The 15315-nt window shown below is 51.2% G+C and overlaps 2 protein-coding genes across 3 annotated transcripts in view; one reads left to right on the plus strand and one right to left on the minus strand.

Annotated features, from left to right (window-relative positions):
- The first annotated feature begins 1455 nt into the window (after positions 1 to 1455).
- On the plus strand, positions 1456 to 13383 carry LOC128402192 (mucin-17-like). The gene is made up of 9 exons (XM_053366186.1): positions 1456 to 2819; positions 3929 to 4041; positions 4705 to 4763; positions 5326 to 5474; positions 5815 to 5980; positions 6086 to 6277; positions 8617 to 8847; positions 10795 to 10951; positions 11734 to 13383. The coding sequence occupies exons 1-9, from the start codon at positions 1526 to 1528 to the stop codon at positions 11806 to 11808; spliced, it is 2436 nt and encodes an 811-aa protein (XP_053222161.1). The 5' UTR covers positions 1456 to 1525; the 3' UTR covers positions 11809 to 13383.
- Positions 12475 to 15315, minus strand: part of TNRC6A (trinucleotide repeat containing adaptor 6A) — a 39664-nt gene continuing 36823 nt past the window's right edge. For both annotated transcript variants that reach the window (XM_053366183.1, XM_053366185.1), the window contains one exon: positions 12475 to 14667. In XM_053366183.1, coding sequence (XP_053222158.1) covers positions 14286 to 14667 — 382 coding nt within the window. In that variant the 3' untranslated portion in view covers positions 12475 to 14285. The remainder of the gene's footprint in view (positions 14668 to 15315) is intronic.

A 15315-nucleotide genomic window follows, 5' to 3' on the forward strand; every position in this document is an offset into this window, starting at 1 on the left:
GTACCTCGGGTTAAGAACTTAATTCATTCCGGAGGTCCGTTCTTAAACTGAAACTGTTCTTAACCTGAAGCACCACTTTAGCTAATGGGGCCTCCTGCTGCTCCCGCGCTACCGGAGCACGATTTCTGTTCTTATCCTGAAGCCAAGTTCTTAACCTGAGGTACTATTTCTGGATTAGCGGAGTCTGTAACCTGAAGCGTCTGTAACCTGAGGTACCACTGTACATCCAGCATCCAATTGCAAAAATAACAAGGGAGCTTTACAGTTGCACCGAGAGAGCTCTGTGTTTAAATGCATTTTTGGAGCAGGAGGTTTGGGGGCTTTGGCTTATTCACCCTCCCGGGGCTGCCAGCGTGTAGCATCAGCGCAACACCACTGCCTGGTACCTCCCGGTGCTTTAACCTCCTTGCGTCTGGTTGAACAAAGGGCAGTTGCTGACATTTGCAGCTCAGATCCCGAAGACGCCTCCGCTTTTCTGCCTGTAGGGGTGGCAGTGAAGATGGTGCTACCCCTCGACTTCCCCCCAGGGAGCTCACTGCCTCTGCTTTCCCTCCACCCCACAGGGTCAGATTTCTCTGGGCTGCAGGACTCTCTACCTGTAGGGCAAAGCACCAGTAAGAAGCTGAAGACCCTCCTCCATGGCAGTGCTGAGCCCTCTGGCATCACCTGGCATCGTCCCTCATCCACTGATGCTGCTGTCCCCACTGCGTCGCACCCAGACTTGCAGACTGGATCTGCTGTCCTTGATGCCAGCCAAGAAGAAACATCGAGGAGGCCAACGGAGGTGGAAGAAAGCAGAGCAGCAGTTGCCACTGGAAGAGGCACTCAGTTCCCCACTCAAGAGAGCACATTGGGGATTGGTGGGCTGCCCCAACCAAGTCCACGCCTCATCACAACCAAGCCTGTGACCTTCTCAGCGTTGCTTCCTGGGCCCATTTCCCCAAAGGATGCTGCAGGTCAAAATTCTTGGCCCTCTTCTCTTTCGGAAGAATCCTCCAGCCCTGGAGCTGGAGAAGAAGCCCCTGAGGTCTGGCAGTCCACCAGCCCCTCTCTGCTTCTGGCCTCCAAAGTGCAAGCTGCTACACAGACCCAAGCTGAGCCTCAGCACCCTTGGCCGGAGAGCCAGGGACCCCCAAGTGCTACGGCGGGTGGGAATGAGACACGCAGCGTGGGCCCTACAGATGACCTGAAGATGCCCACCAGAGCCAGCAGCCTGAGGCCCCAGGAGACCCAGTCACCCACTGCAGAGACTCAGGAGACCCTTCTTCTGGCTTCCACTCCACAGCCAGTTGCGGCTGGTACTGGGGCAGCCCAGGAAGAGGATGTGGCAACCATCACAACACAAATATTGCCACAAGGTTGGAGCACAGCCCCGTCTGTGGTGGGTGCTGAGGGGCCAGGGGGCAGCACACCAGGCGTGGAGCCAGAAACCAGATCTCATGAGTCTTGGGGTGCCTCTGATCCTGGCTCCACCCTGCCTCCACCCCCAACACCACCGAGATCCAGGGCAGGGTTGGGTCACACGATGGAGACGACCCAGGAAGCCATAAGCGCAGGCAATTTTGTCCCCATTGGAACAGCCCTGGTGCACAATTCCACAGAAGCCACGAGGGCAGCACAGCCTGTAGTGGATGCTCAGCCTACTTCTGCAGAATCCTCACATCGTACAGAGGTGGCTCCCCACTCATCCTCATCTTTCCACTTGGGGACAGCTTTGCCCCTGAGGTTGGCAGACTCTGCCACCCATCCTGCTTCTGCCAGCAACCTCCCTACTGGGTCCACATTGCTCACCTCGTCTGTGGGCCCGGGTGGTGTCATGGAAGAACCAAGAGCTTCCAGAGCAGGTGGGCATGCCAGCGCAGACGTGCCCACGTTTCAGAACTCCACAGACCCACTCATGGCTGCGGAGACTGCCTCCAGTGGGGCTTCCACAGCCACAGAAGAACCTGGCTCTCAGAGCCCCTCGGAGCCTGGCAGTGCCTGGCCCACGAAAGGGGGCAATCCTGAACAGCCATCCTCACAGCCAAAGCAGCTTAATCCCAAGGGGGCTGCAGAAGAGGGCACCTTGCCCACCATGGTCCCCACTCCAATGGAGGTCTCTGTCAATTACAGAGAAAGAACAGGGGTGCCTAGTGACTCCAGGGAGGGCCCTCATAAAGCCACAACACACCCCACCCAGCAGGCAACAAGAGAGGGGTCCCTTTGGCAAGCCACAGAGGCAGCAGAGCCCTTCACCAGCACCAGCAGCCTCCCAGGAAAGGGTGCCCCCGCTGGCTGGACTCCCAGCCCAACCAAGACCCCAGCAGGCTCTGAGGCTGCCTTGCTCACTCCAGAGGGAGATGATGTGAGCACAGCTCCTTCGGTGAATCCAGAGCTTCACTCCCAAGCAGCCAATTCCTCCAGTTTGGGCTCTGGAACGGCTGTGCCCACAAGCAAGATAGGAGCCACTGGGACCATGCCCGTGACCCACCGGCTGTGGACCTCTCCAGGCAGGACAAGGAGCTGGGAATGGGGGAAGAGGCCCAGCGCCACAGCTGAAGGTGGCTCTATCAGGGAGATTGCCCGTTCTCCGCTTAGTCTGGAGGGTCTTGTCCGAACAACAGCCACTCCAACAGGGAGCAGTGGACACACACAGCCGCCTATGCCAGCTCCAGGACCAAAGAGCACTGCAAGGGAGGAACCTGTCATTGCCAGCACCCGGCTCTCGCCAGCCACACCAGAGAAGTCCACAACACAACTGGAGCCGGCCGTGCCCAGGGAAGGCCGCCCCAGAGCCCACCAGGTCTTTGTGGCAGAGAATCAGCTGCCCCGCCTGAAAGGTCAGTGGGGCACCTCTCTCTGCAAACCAAGGGAGGGAAGCAGAGCTGATCTGGGGGGCAAGGTTGGCGAGCTAGGAGGGGGTACTGTGGCAGGTGAGTTCCTTGTAAACCGAGGTTTAGTGGGGACTGGAAAGGACTGTCTGCGAAGGCGGTGGACTCTCATTCATTGGAGGTTTCTAAGCAGAGGTTGGTTGGCCATCTGACGCGGATTTCTCTCTCTCTGATTCCTGCATTGAAGGGCCTGGACTAGGTGGCCCCTGGGGTCCCTTCTACACCTTTTTATGATTCTGTAGTGCCTGTTGGGCCTGGTAAGGCTGAAGGCAGAGAGGCCACAAATAGCTGGAGTTAACTGATTCTAGTTTCATCGCTCTCCCCTAATGAGTTTTACAGAAGTGGGGAGGAGGAAGAGGACAGCCAGGGCTGCCCCCTGGATTGGTTGTTAAGTTAAAAGGCAGAAGGTAGTGGCTGGCAGAGGATTTTCCCGGGAAAATCCAGGCGTACGGCAGCTGTACCCATTTGCCCTAATGGACCAGCCACCCCCAGGTAGAATTTAACACACAGGAGGCCCCACCACCTTGCAGGAACTAAGCTGGTCTGGGTCTGAATGTAAAAACATAAGATGACTTCCTGGTCAGGCCAAACGGGACCCCACGGAGCACCATGTTCTGACAATGGCTGACCCAGCGCCCATTGTGGGAAACCCACAAGCATGGGCATAAAATGAAAAACCTGTAAGAAATGCCCAGTTTCTATACTCATTCTCCTGGTCCAGCTACAGCTGTGGCCATTGGCCTCTTTGAAGCAAGTTTTCTGTTGCAGAGACTCCTAGCTCTCCTTTTTAATGCTATAAGCCTGCAGCCTCTGTGCTCCCTACACTTGTGGGGCAGGTGGATCCACCCTCACCATCCTGCCATGCTGTGGCAGCTGACATCACTTGGGGCCCTGAAGGTGGTAATTGAATCGTAGACTCATACAGTTGGAAGGTACAAAGCAGGAATCACTCCTAAAAAATCTCTTCTCTCTTTCTCTTTCTCTCTCTCTCCCTCCTTCCTTCACCCCCAACCTTGGGCTGAGGTGGGTCCTATTTTCCTTCTCCTCCCTTCCTGCAGCCACTCTCCTGCATATCCCTTGTGAGCTGGTCCTGGCCATGGAGTTTTCCAGAAGCTTCTGGAACCCTGACTCACTTGAGTACCAGGGCCTGGTGCTCAGCGTCAACGAAACGGTGGGTTAGCCGTGTCTGTTTACCCAGGACTTGGGTGGGATTTTAACTGGGTTGCCCAAGGTCCTAGAGCCTGAAGGCTACATTCCCTGCTGGTCAACCTTCCCAGGGCCACATGGCCATGGGGGCGAGGCGGGACTAGAGGCAAAAGTTGGCGGGGCTGCAAATGCAAATCTGGCCTTTGAACACTCGGCTAGTTTCTATGCACCCTTCCCTCTCATCTTCATTCAGGCAAGCAAGAGACATGATTAGAGTACAAGGAAATCATTCCACTCGGGCAGAAGCACTCAAGGAGGGCGTGAAGCATGGGCCAGTGAGGGGCGTGGCCTGGGGAAAGTGGGTGGGGCCTGATGATAGTTCCAAGGGCCAGGTGAAGAGGACTGGAGGGCCACATTTCATCTCCAGGTCTAAGGTTCTCCCACCCCTCCTAGAGTTTATTATTTTGAACTGATGATGCTTCATTGTTTTAATGCCTGAGGGATTTTTTAAAATAAATTGTGTCTGTTTTGTTGCAGGTGTTATAATTTAATTGTATTTTATGCGTGATTTATTTCATGTTAGCAAACCCCCCGGGATCTGTTTTGGTGAAGGGTTGGAGATGGAAGCTCCATAAATCAATGACTAATTGATTCCCCTTCCTTCCCCTTCCCCTTTTCTCTCTCTAAGGTCACACCTCTCTTCGATTCTCTGCCGGGATTTCAGCGACTGGAAGTGAAGGCAATCCGGTATCTATCTATCCATCCATCCATCTCTCTCTTTGGGTTTTCTTGTCCACCATATCCTAGGGCTCAGGGAGGGCAAGATGACTGACACCACTGTGTAGCAGGTGAAAATGCAAAAGTTCAAAATCGTCCCTGGTGGCTCCTTGGAAGCCAGCTGACATCAGGAAGGCCTTGATGACTCTGAGGAATCTCTGAGGGTGCAGAAGGTGGGCAGGGGAGAAGACAACCTACTGGCCAGCTCCATCTGATGGCAGAGTTGGATCACCAGGAGAGGCTGGTTGCAGGAAGGCCTTTAAAAACTCACGGAACTCAAGCAATTTCCTAAAGTATTTGTTGCATTCATGAGTCACGTTTCCAAAACCTGTCCCTGCAAAATAATTTCACTTATGGGTGATGACTGGCCCCTGAAACTTCCTGTGTTAGGAATGGCAGTGTGTGTGTGTGTATTTCAGGACTCCGATGGGGCTGCCCCTTCTGCCACCTTCTGTGTATTACATGGGACTAGATGGTCCTTGGAATACCCTTCCACCTCTGCAGTTCTACCATTCTCTTATTCTCTCTGCAGGCCCGGGAGTGTGGTGGTGGCATTTGATGCCCTCTTCCTGGTAGCGGCTCCCGGCTTGTGGGCTGCCCTAAATCGCTCATCCCTCTCGGAGCGCTTGCGGCCGGGGCTCTGGGTTGGCAATGCCCGGGTGCTGCAGAGTACGACACTGGGTAAGCTTTTGCCCAGTTCCCAACCCAGCCGACATCAGTTACCCAGGAGATGCCGCTGGGGACAGAACCTGCGCACCTGCAAAGCAGCGGCTCTCCCACTGAGCAATGGCCCCCTCCCCACAAGTTACTAGTCCTCAAGATTTTAAACAAAGTGGCTGCTTTCCATAGACTCATCAGAAGCTGCCTTTCACCAGTGGGCCCACCTAGGTCTATACTGACTGGCAGCAGCTCTCCAGGGTTCTCGGGCGGAGTCTTTCCCAGCCCTACCTGGTGACAGAACGTGGGGCCTTCTGCATGCCAAGCAGGGGGTCTGCCACTGAGCTGTTGCCTGTTCCTACAGAGCGGCACCTGGACCTCTGCTCTGTGCTCTTCGCCTGCCAAGCCGGCTACGAGTGTGTCTCCACCAGGGAAGACGGGAGTGCCGTCTGCACCTCCGCGTGCCACCGCGACTACTGCAAGAACGAGGGCATCTGCACCCATGCCGTCAACCACACGCCTGTCTGCCAGTGAGTGTCACAGCGCACAGGCCTTGCGCCCAGTCCCTCTGCTCCTGCACACACGTCTCTGCCTTCAAGGCCTCTGTCTGATGGTTTTCCCCTTGTGTTCCCCAGGTGTCCCGTGGGCAGTGACTTCTGGTTCCTGGGGGTGCGCTGCGATTACAAGGTGACCCAGCAGGGCTTGCTGGGGGTGGCCTGCGGCCTCTTGCTGAGCCTGGTGGTGGTCGGAGCTGCCATTGCCGGCCTGGTGATCCGCCGGGTTCGCATGCTGCTGCTGGAGGCCAGAGCGGATCAGACCAAGAGCAGGTGAGACCCTGCCCCTTCTCCTCCCTTCCTGGACTCCATGGAGGTGGAAGGAAGGGAGAGAAACTGGGGCACTGCTCCCATTGGTTTCCTGCCTTCCATGCCAGTTTAATCCATGCACTGGCTACCTTGGACAGGGCTGGTTTAAACGTGGAGCAAAATAACCACAAGCTTAGGGCATCAAGTGAAGGGGGTTAGGGTTAGACATTTTCCATAGCTGGATTTTTAACAATAAATGGTCACAAATTGCTCAGTTGAGCATTCATTTTCTCAGTTGAAGTACAGTGGATTATTGGGTTATGTAACTTTTGGGTTGCGTACGCGGCAAATCTGGACATGTATACTTCCGGGTTTCGCTGCATGCACAGAAGCGCTCTATTGCGCCACATGCGTGCGCAGAAGCAGCGCCTCATGTTGTGGGCTTTTCGGGGTACGTACGGACCGCCAGAATGAATTAAGTTCCACTTATTAAAAATCCCAAAAGAACAACTATGCAACAAGGTAGGCTTGATGTCTTATCTCTACTAAGTACAGAAGTGGATGCGTTAAGGTAAGATTAGTTTAGAGGATCCGATCCACGACTTTGCAATTAGAAAAAGTATGAGAAAACTTTTCAACTATAAAGTATACAAAGATAAACATTATTTTCCATCCGTTTTGTTTCATTTCAATAAATAAAATTTTATTTTATGGTTTGTTATTGTTTATATTTTGAATTGAATTTTGTATTTTGAATCGGATATATATAGGGGCACCTTGTTAAGTGGTTAGGGCATCTAAAGGTCTTAATCCGACCCTGACCTTGGAAGGACTTTCCTTCATCGAAGGTTTTTAAGCAGAGGTTGGGTGGCCACCTGTCCGGGCTTCTTTAGCTGTGATTGCTGCATTGCAGGGGCTTGGGCTAGATGACCCTGAGAGATCCCTTCCAGCTCTGCAATTCTATGATGTCTTCCCCCCTGTTCATGACATTCCTCATTAGCCTCTTCTCTTAGAAAGGGCACCCACAGGGGCGGTTTGCAGTGCTGAGTCTCTGCTGCTTCCCTTTCTCTGGGCCTTGTTGGGCTCCCAGGTCTGTTCACTCATTGCTCTTCCCTTATTATTTATTAGATTAGTATACCACCCTTCACCCATACATCTCAGGGCTCTTGCCTTTTCCCATCTAGTGTGGGGCTGCGGGTGGGTGGGAAATGGGATGGGGGCTGCTAGGCTGAGCTGAGGGATCTATTTCCTCCCGCCAGGCCTGCTTTCAAGGGAAAAGCAAACAGCCAGCAGCTTCTGGCTGAACTCCAAGGGAAATCCGGGGGTGGGGTGTGAGGAGGTAGAGGGTGTGTAACTGAGCTTTGTGTTGAGAGAGAGACAGGGGGGATTCATTTCAGCCTGTGCTCTTTAGCACTCCAGGCTTGAATCTCTGGCTACAGGCTCTGAGCATGTGCAGAGTGCAATCCCCTTTCTAGGCTCTGAGCATATGCAGAGTGCAGTCCCCTTTCTATGCTCTGAGCATATGCAGAGTGCAATCTCACTCCTAGAATGAAAAGACTGGGCAGAAGGTCTCACTGTGGGCATCTTGCCTAACCCCCATAAACATCCTCTCAACCACTTTGACCTGCAGAACTGGCACTGTTACAGGTGTCACATAATACCTGTTCCACACTTGTAAGAAATAGATATTTTAGTGTGGCGGCACCTACGGTCTGGAACTCCCAGACTCTTGACATCGGGCAGGGACCTTCATTGTACAATGGTACCTCGGGTTAAGTACTTAATTCATTCCGGAGGTCTGTTCTTAACCTGAAACTGTTCTGAACCTGAGGTACCACTTTAGCTAATGGGGCCTCCCGCTGCTGCCGCGCCACCAGAACACAATTTCTGTTCTTATCCTGAAGCAAAGTTCTTAACCTGAGGTAATATTTCTGGGTTAGCGGAGTCTGTAACCTGAAGCGTATGTAACCCGAGGTACCACTGTACTCTTTTCTGTGCCTGCTGCTAGAAACGTTTTTGTTTAGACAACCCTGCTCAGGCTTTTAGAATGATGGTGCGTATATTGGCCATTTTAATTTTTTTGAATGTTTTAATTTCTTTTACTAATAATTTCTTTTTCTAAACTGCTATGAGGTTTCCTACCATCCACCAGCATATAATTTTTAATTACCAAGGACTTCCCAACAACATGCTACTTCAGCATGTTTCGTTTTTGCTTTTTTAAATAATTGTATTTACAGTATTAGGATTTTAGATTAGTTTCCATTACATGGGGGGTTGAACTAGATGACCCTCGGGATCCCAACTCTACGATTCTATGACTCATAGCAACATAAGGGATCATAAACTCTTGACCCCTCCAGCTACCGCCGCTTCTGCCGCCTTGACGATGTCTCGGCCCACTACTGGTCGGAGCCTTGGCTGGCCTCAGCAGTCTCCTTGGACAACCCGGCCTTCAGCAACTCGGAAGAACTGCTGCACTTGCAGATCCTGGACACAGCCTGCTGCAGCTGCCAGGACGACTGCATGGGCCCTGACGGCTACTGCAAGCAGCCGCAGGATGCCCCCTGCATCGGGGCCGCAGGCCGGCCGAGGTAACTGTCACTTCAGCCATGGTGGGTGGTGTAAAGGGTGGAGTATGAAGAGTTCTGGTGAAAAGGGGGGTCAACGACTGCAGCTGTAATGGCACAGGGGCATACAGTGTTTAGTTTCTGGAAGGGAGGTGCCCTGTCCTCAAGCATCAAGTTTCTCAGTGATGGGACAGCTGCTTGGCATGCAGAACGTCCCAGGGTCAATCCCCAGTGGCATCTGCAGGTAGGGCTGGGAGGGACCGTACACACCTTTGTTCTGGATGCACCTCACCTTCGTGCAAAGGTGGGGGACTCAGTTGCAACAGGAAAATAAAGATCTGCTTTGCTTTGACTGATTCCTACCTCCCCCTAGTCTTCTCTGACTGATAATGGTCTCTGGGGACTTTGAATCCCTTGATGGAGAGTTGGGCTGTAAAAGCCAACGCCCATTTTTTAAATATATCAGCTTGAAACCCCAAAGAGCCGCTCTCAAGTCAGTGAAGGAGACTGTAGGTGGGCCAGCGGTCTGACCAGGTCAAGACAACTTCCTCTGTGTTTGGCAATTGCAAATTCATCCTCCTGTTTTTTAAAAGATGAGCTGCTCTGCTTAGAGGGCCGCTGGATGTCACAAACCACCTTCATTTGCCCTCTGTACATATAGACTAGCATATGCAAAGGTCTTCCATTGCTTAGCAACTTCCCACCCCCCAGCAAGCAAATCATGCTTGATCTCCAGCAGCAGGCAATAGCCCAGCAGGGTGGAGAGCAAGCTGGGCAGGGAGGTGGGAACTCCCCAAGGAAAGGACAGGCTGAGCCCAGAGGACTGACCTTCAATTGTCACAGATAACCTCCTGGCTGGCCTGAGGCCAAGCAGCTGGCATAAACTTTCCACTTATGCTGGTTTGTTTGGTGCTAAAGGGGAAAAACCTCCCCAAACATAAAATAAGGCCTCTAATAGCGCAATGGAAAGAGGAACTCAGGAAAAGTTTGATAACCGGTGGCAGAAATGCAGAGATAAGCCCCCACACTGCTAGACTGCAGCCTTGTGCTCCAATTTCTTGGCTGCTTTTCCCAAGGCAGCACCTGACTTTCAGCTTCCTCCCTTCAGCTTGCTCTCCCCAGGCTCTCCTCCTCCAACCTCTAATCTTGGAATACAAGCATGGATCTTCCTTCTGCTGGATGGGGGTAGATGCTTGGCGGGGAGATAGGGCTCAAGAGGGGCTGCCAGGAGAAGAGGTTTTAACCATTCAGGGTCAAAGTCACATGCCCAACTATCCCATCGATCAGAGTTGGGTCAGATGCCTGAAGCCCAATATTTTGTTACTGCTAAGAAGTGGAGAAGGGTTTAAAGATAAGCCCAGCTGTTGGATGAGGCCAAAGGGGTGCCACCAGGGGCCCATCCCTTCCAGCATCCTGTTCTCACAGTGGCCAACCAGATGCCCCAATGGGAAATCCATTAAGCAGGACCCCAGCACAAGAGCCCCATCCCCTCTTGTGCTTTCCAGCAACTGGTATTCATTATTCAGAAGCAGGTCACCTCAAATATCCTTCCTGAGAATGCACCATGGCAGTAGTTCCTATCAACAGAGAGACACTGGGCTGCATCCAATAGTTGCAGCACAACTACTTGTGCTACTTCCCCTTTTCCAAAAGCTCTGGTGAACCCTGGAGTGGGTGGAAAGCCAGTCAAAGAACCGCATTGGCATTTGACAAAATCTACAACTCTTTCTCCCTGAACCACCACCGTAGTTGATCCTGGTGCGCTTTAAATCACTTTTAAGTAGGATGTGGCAAAATGCTGGCCTTACTTTCATTCCTCGGGGAAAGTCATGGGCTTCCAAGGAAGAGAGTTGGGTGTTCCACGTTTTAATGTGTGTTTCCTTGCATCTAATGCCCCAGTACAGTCTAGCATATGTAGATAAGGCTTCCTCCCATTTTGCATCTTGGACATCTTCCTTCCAATCTTTTTAGCGCTCATTACAACCATTGGGATGTGAGCTCCAACAGCATGAACGACCCTATGATAGACTCCGGGAAGGCCAGTGAAGTCTCCGTCTCCAGCTGGCCCATGGAACCTATTCAGTGGAGCCCTTGCCCTGCTCTGCACAACCCCTCCAGGGAGCAAGTGGTGAGTGAGGCCCAGGGCAGGGGGAAAGCAGGTACACTTCCCTGGGCTGTGGGTCTCTAGTTTGGAGAGGTGGCGCTTTGGCACGGAAGCGCACAGGGTAGTTTGGCACAGAACTCTGATGAAACACAACTATTCGTTTCCATATTGCAAAATAAACAAAAAAAAACACTTATTTGCATGTTATGATGAATCTCCAAGGGGGCCAGAGGGTATAAGATATAAATTTGCTCATGTAACTTGATTATGGTGGAGACTATGAGAAGAGACTTTTGCTCAAGGTCACTCCATCAGTTTGGCAACAACCAGTAAGTTGTCTGGCTGCTCACCCATAAAGCAATAGTCCTACATTGTGGCATCTGCTCATTGGCCCTAGAAAACGAAAACGGGCCTTCTCTGCAGTGGCTCCCCATCTCTGGAATGCTTGCCTGGTGCCTTCATTATACACCTTTAGGCGCCAGGCGAAAACGTTCCTTTTTAACCAGGTCTTTGATCTGATTTACATCCTATGCCCTTTAAAAATGTGTTGGTTGTTTTTTTGGGGGGCTATTGGGTTGTTGTTTTTATTTTAATTATGTATTTTGTGGTTTTATATCTTGATTTTATTCTGTGAAACACCCTGAGACCCCTCCCCAAGGTGTAAAGTGGTATATAAATTCAATAAATAATAATAGAAATCAGCAGGAAGGGGAGAGAGGGGTTGGGCCCTTTCAGCCAAATTAGCCCCCTGCGGCATTCCCAGTACAAAACAATCCCTGGAGCCCCCCTGTCTCTCCTTTCCGCAGCACAAAGCCCAGAGGCCTCACTCTTACTGCGAGGGAATGGAGCTGGTCAACCTGGAGAGAAGCTGGACAGCCTGAATCCTTCCAGTCAGACACAGGACGTGTCAACGTGCTCAAAACCAACCTTTTAATTTCTACCTGACCAGCTCAGAGATTGCGGTGGCTTTGAACCCTGCGAACAGTGCAAGCCCATCAAGGCAGGTGGCCGATGTCATTTTCAATGCGAAGGCTTGAGGAGGCTCAACCATCAAGCTAACTAGCCTTACTGGTTTGGTGTTGGATTTTTTATTTTTATTTTTACGAGTAGTTACTCTTGGGAGGAACAGCACAGCACCGGAATCCAACACTGGGACACGTCTGAGCAGTTAGTTCCTATTTGGACGCAGGAGCTAGTTCCTATTTGGAGACAGGAATCTCCTTGACAGAAAAAGCTGGACAAGTAGCTGGATTAAAGGGCGAGGAGGAAGAGCAGTTACTGTTTCGTTTTGTGCAAGTCGCTGTAATAGAAGTATTAAACGCCAGAGTTTAAAAAAACAAACCAAAACCCAGCATTTTTTCCCCACACGCTCCTCAATTTCCAAGTGTCCTGTCAAGATGGGAGCTGGCCCTAAAAGGAAACACACAAATACTAAGCCCTTGTTAACCTAGCATAATCTAGCAAATCTGCCTGTGCACCAATAGCAGAGGGTCCGGGGGGAAGAGGGGAGAGACACGGACAAACAATACAAATCACGAATGAGACCGTTCCATGGTAAGCAGCCAAAAAATGTCATGATTTATTAATATCTGGAGAAACTTCATAATTAGAACACAACCCAAACTGTACATTTTACAATCACACTCTATTTGTAAACAGTTAAAAAGCCACTGGCGACTTTTGCATCTTCAGACACAACAGTTAGAATCAAGGCAATGAAATGAGAGCGTCTTTCAGCACAGTTAAAAAAATTGGTTTCTTTTTTTATCCTTGTTTAGTCTTTCATCCTCCAACTAAACAAGCTTCAGGTAATAACACCATTTGTGGCAAAAGAGAAGATGATTTTAACACTTTCACAAGAAAAGTATTTGCAGGAACTTTTAAAACATTTAAAATTTATACAACAAAATTCTGTAAGCCCAAGTTCTTGGTTACAGTCTGCATAGTTACTTCAGCTTTAAGGTTAAACACTGAACACAGTCACGAGAGCAGGAAGAAGGGCCACACCAAAGGGGGGGAGGGGAGGAGGAAAGGAACAAGGGGGCCGGCTTTACAAAAATTGGGGGGAAACTAGAGATTAAGAGCCAAGCACCCCTCTCCCACCCCACACTATTAAAAAGACAGCATTGGAAAGCACAGAATGTCAAACTCCAGCGATTTGAAGCAATTTTTGGCAGAAGAAGGTTTACAGAGCAAGTAGTAATCAGTGCTAAAAGTTATTTTCCTATAAGAAACTACAAGGAGTTTTACGTAGGGACCTTGGTTTTTCCTGAGAGCCATGCTCTTAGATTTAGGAGGTGGGAATAGAAAAAACACAAATGGAACATGGCCAAACACTGCTCGTTATTCCCAGAGATAGAAAGCATCTTTTAACATCCACAATTTTTTTTTGTTTTAAAAAAATATTTAAGTGATGGTCGAGTAAACATTGTTTCTCAAAAGAAAAAGAAAAAAAAGGAAAATAAAAGATTTCTGTAAACAAGGCAGCACCCCAACACAGGAGCCCCCCCCAAATAAAACAAAAACAAAAATACCAAACGCCTATTGAAAGTGCAGGACCCCCTGCCCAGACAAGCAGGCCGGGTTGCCAGTCATAGCTGTGCGTGCAGTTTCAGAAACTGCAGAGCTCCATTCTTTAGTTTAATTCCACATGAACAAACAGGTGCAAGGCTTTTCCGCTTGGCATCCTAGGTACCAGTCTCATCATTCGATTGTTGGGCGCTGGAGGGCCGCCACGTGGCGGCTAGGTGGGCAGGCAGGCGTCAAGGCATAGTGGGGCACAGCCTGGTCCAAAGCAAGGAGCATCCTTCTGTCTGTCCTCCAGGAAGCGCCACCCGTGAGCTGCTGCTGCTGCCCCCACCTTGACGATTGTGGGGCAGGGAGAAGGACAGAGTCTGTGCAAAGCCTAAGAAAGCTCAAACTCCATCATCAGCAAGTTGCAAAAATAGTAAGAATGATGATGACAATGATGATGAATCCACAAAGCAAAAAATAAAAATAATAAAATAAAATAAAAAAGCGATGGAACACATGAAAAGCAAGCTGATTCTACGTAGTTTTGTTTTTTCTTTAAACTATGTATAGCACTATATCCTGGAAGTGTAAAATCTATAACTTTTTCACATTATAATTATTGGCCTGCACGATTCAAGTATTCAAACTGGGATGTTTTGGGCTAAAACAAAGGGGGCGGGGAAGAGGGGAGGAAATGTGCGCACGAAGTAACCGTTTCCACAGGTGACCCCTGGAGGCTGCAAGTGGGGAGGGTGGGTTGGTGGGGAGGGATGGGGGGAGAGGGAGTCCAAATTTAGTGCTGCTTTGAGGTCACAGTTTTGTTCACTGAAAGAAGAAGAGGTGGCTACATGGACTCCCCTCCGGCCCCCAGGTGGTCAACGGAGAGGAAAGCATTGAGGGGGGACGGGCTGCTCAGCCCTCCCCTGGTGTCGTTGCTGCCCAGGGAACCCCAGAGGCTTGTGGAATAGTTAGGGCTCCCCCAGAGGGATGTGCCGTGGAGGTCTCCGCTGCCCGTTCCTGAAAGCCCAGCACCATTCCAGTGGCTGTTTAGGTCGTTGCGGTTGGAAAATGCGTGGGAGCCATCGAGGCGCCCCAGGCGGGTCTGACTTGTGCCCAGAGACTGCCAGGCAGGGGAGGGGGAGAGAGACTGGCCTTGTGCAAAGAAGCGGCTGATCTCCTCTTCACTGGCAAAATCAGCAAGGATCGTAGTGTTCCCGAGGACACACCTGTCCGGAAAGAGGCCCAGAAATGGGTTGAGGCGGGCACAAGCCCTCGAAAGCAGGCAGCATCTTCTCTTCCCCGACCCATCCTCCGCTACTCCAGCCCACCTGCCTTCCTTGCACACAGAGATTGCAGCATGCATCCCTGTCCCTACTATTCAGGCTCTGGCCTGCGCCAGTCAGGCCCTTCTGAGGCAGGAGAGTGGTAGAACACCTGCTCTGCATGCAGAAGGCCCCTGGTTCAAACACTGCCCCCCATGTCTTCTGCAGGTAAGGCTGGGAAAAGACCCCCTTGCCTGAAACCCCAGAGAACCCCTGCTAGTCAGAGTAGATCATACAGAGCTAGATGGAACCAAGGGTCTGACTGAGTATAAGGCAGCTTCCAGTTAAGACCAGCCCTTCCTTCAGAAACATGAGGACTAGCACCTTATTTTTCAGGGGAAGCAGCATAGCTCAGGGGCAGGGCAGAAGGTCCCAGGTTCAGCCCCCCAGGTCATTTCTAGGGCGTGCTGGGGGGGGGGGGAAGACTCCCTTGCCTGAAAAGAGAGCCACTGCTGCCAGTCAGTGTGGGGACAATGCAGTTTGATGGACCAGTGGTGTGACATAGCCCAAGGCAGCTTCTGATGTTTCTAGGAGATCAGTTCTATCTGCAGC

Source organism: Podarcis raffonei, chromosome 14, assembly GCF_027172205.1.
Source record: "Podarcis raffonei isolate rPodRaf1 chromosome 14, rPodRaf1.pri, whole genome shotgun sequence".
Classification (NCBI taxonomy): domain Eukaryota; kingdom Metazoa; phylum Chordata; class Lepidosauria; order Squamata; family Lacertidae; genus Podarcis; species Podarcis raffonei.

Excerpts from the sequence above, each read along its gene's own strand:
- LOC128402192 (XM_053366186.1), top strand. The coding sequence starts at position 1,526 with ATGGAGACGACCCAGGAAGCCATAAGCGCAGGCAATTTTGTCCCCATT. Across the intron at positions 2,820-3,928 it reads TCAGCTGCCCCGCCTGAAAG|CCACTCTCCTGCATATCCCT; the intron begins GTCAGTGGGGCA and ends CCCTTCCTGCAG. Across the intron at positions 4,764-5,325 it reads CTGGAAGTGAAGGCAATCCG|GCCCGGGAGTGTGGTGGTGG; the intron begins GTATCTATCTAT and ends TTCTCTCTGCAG.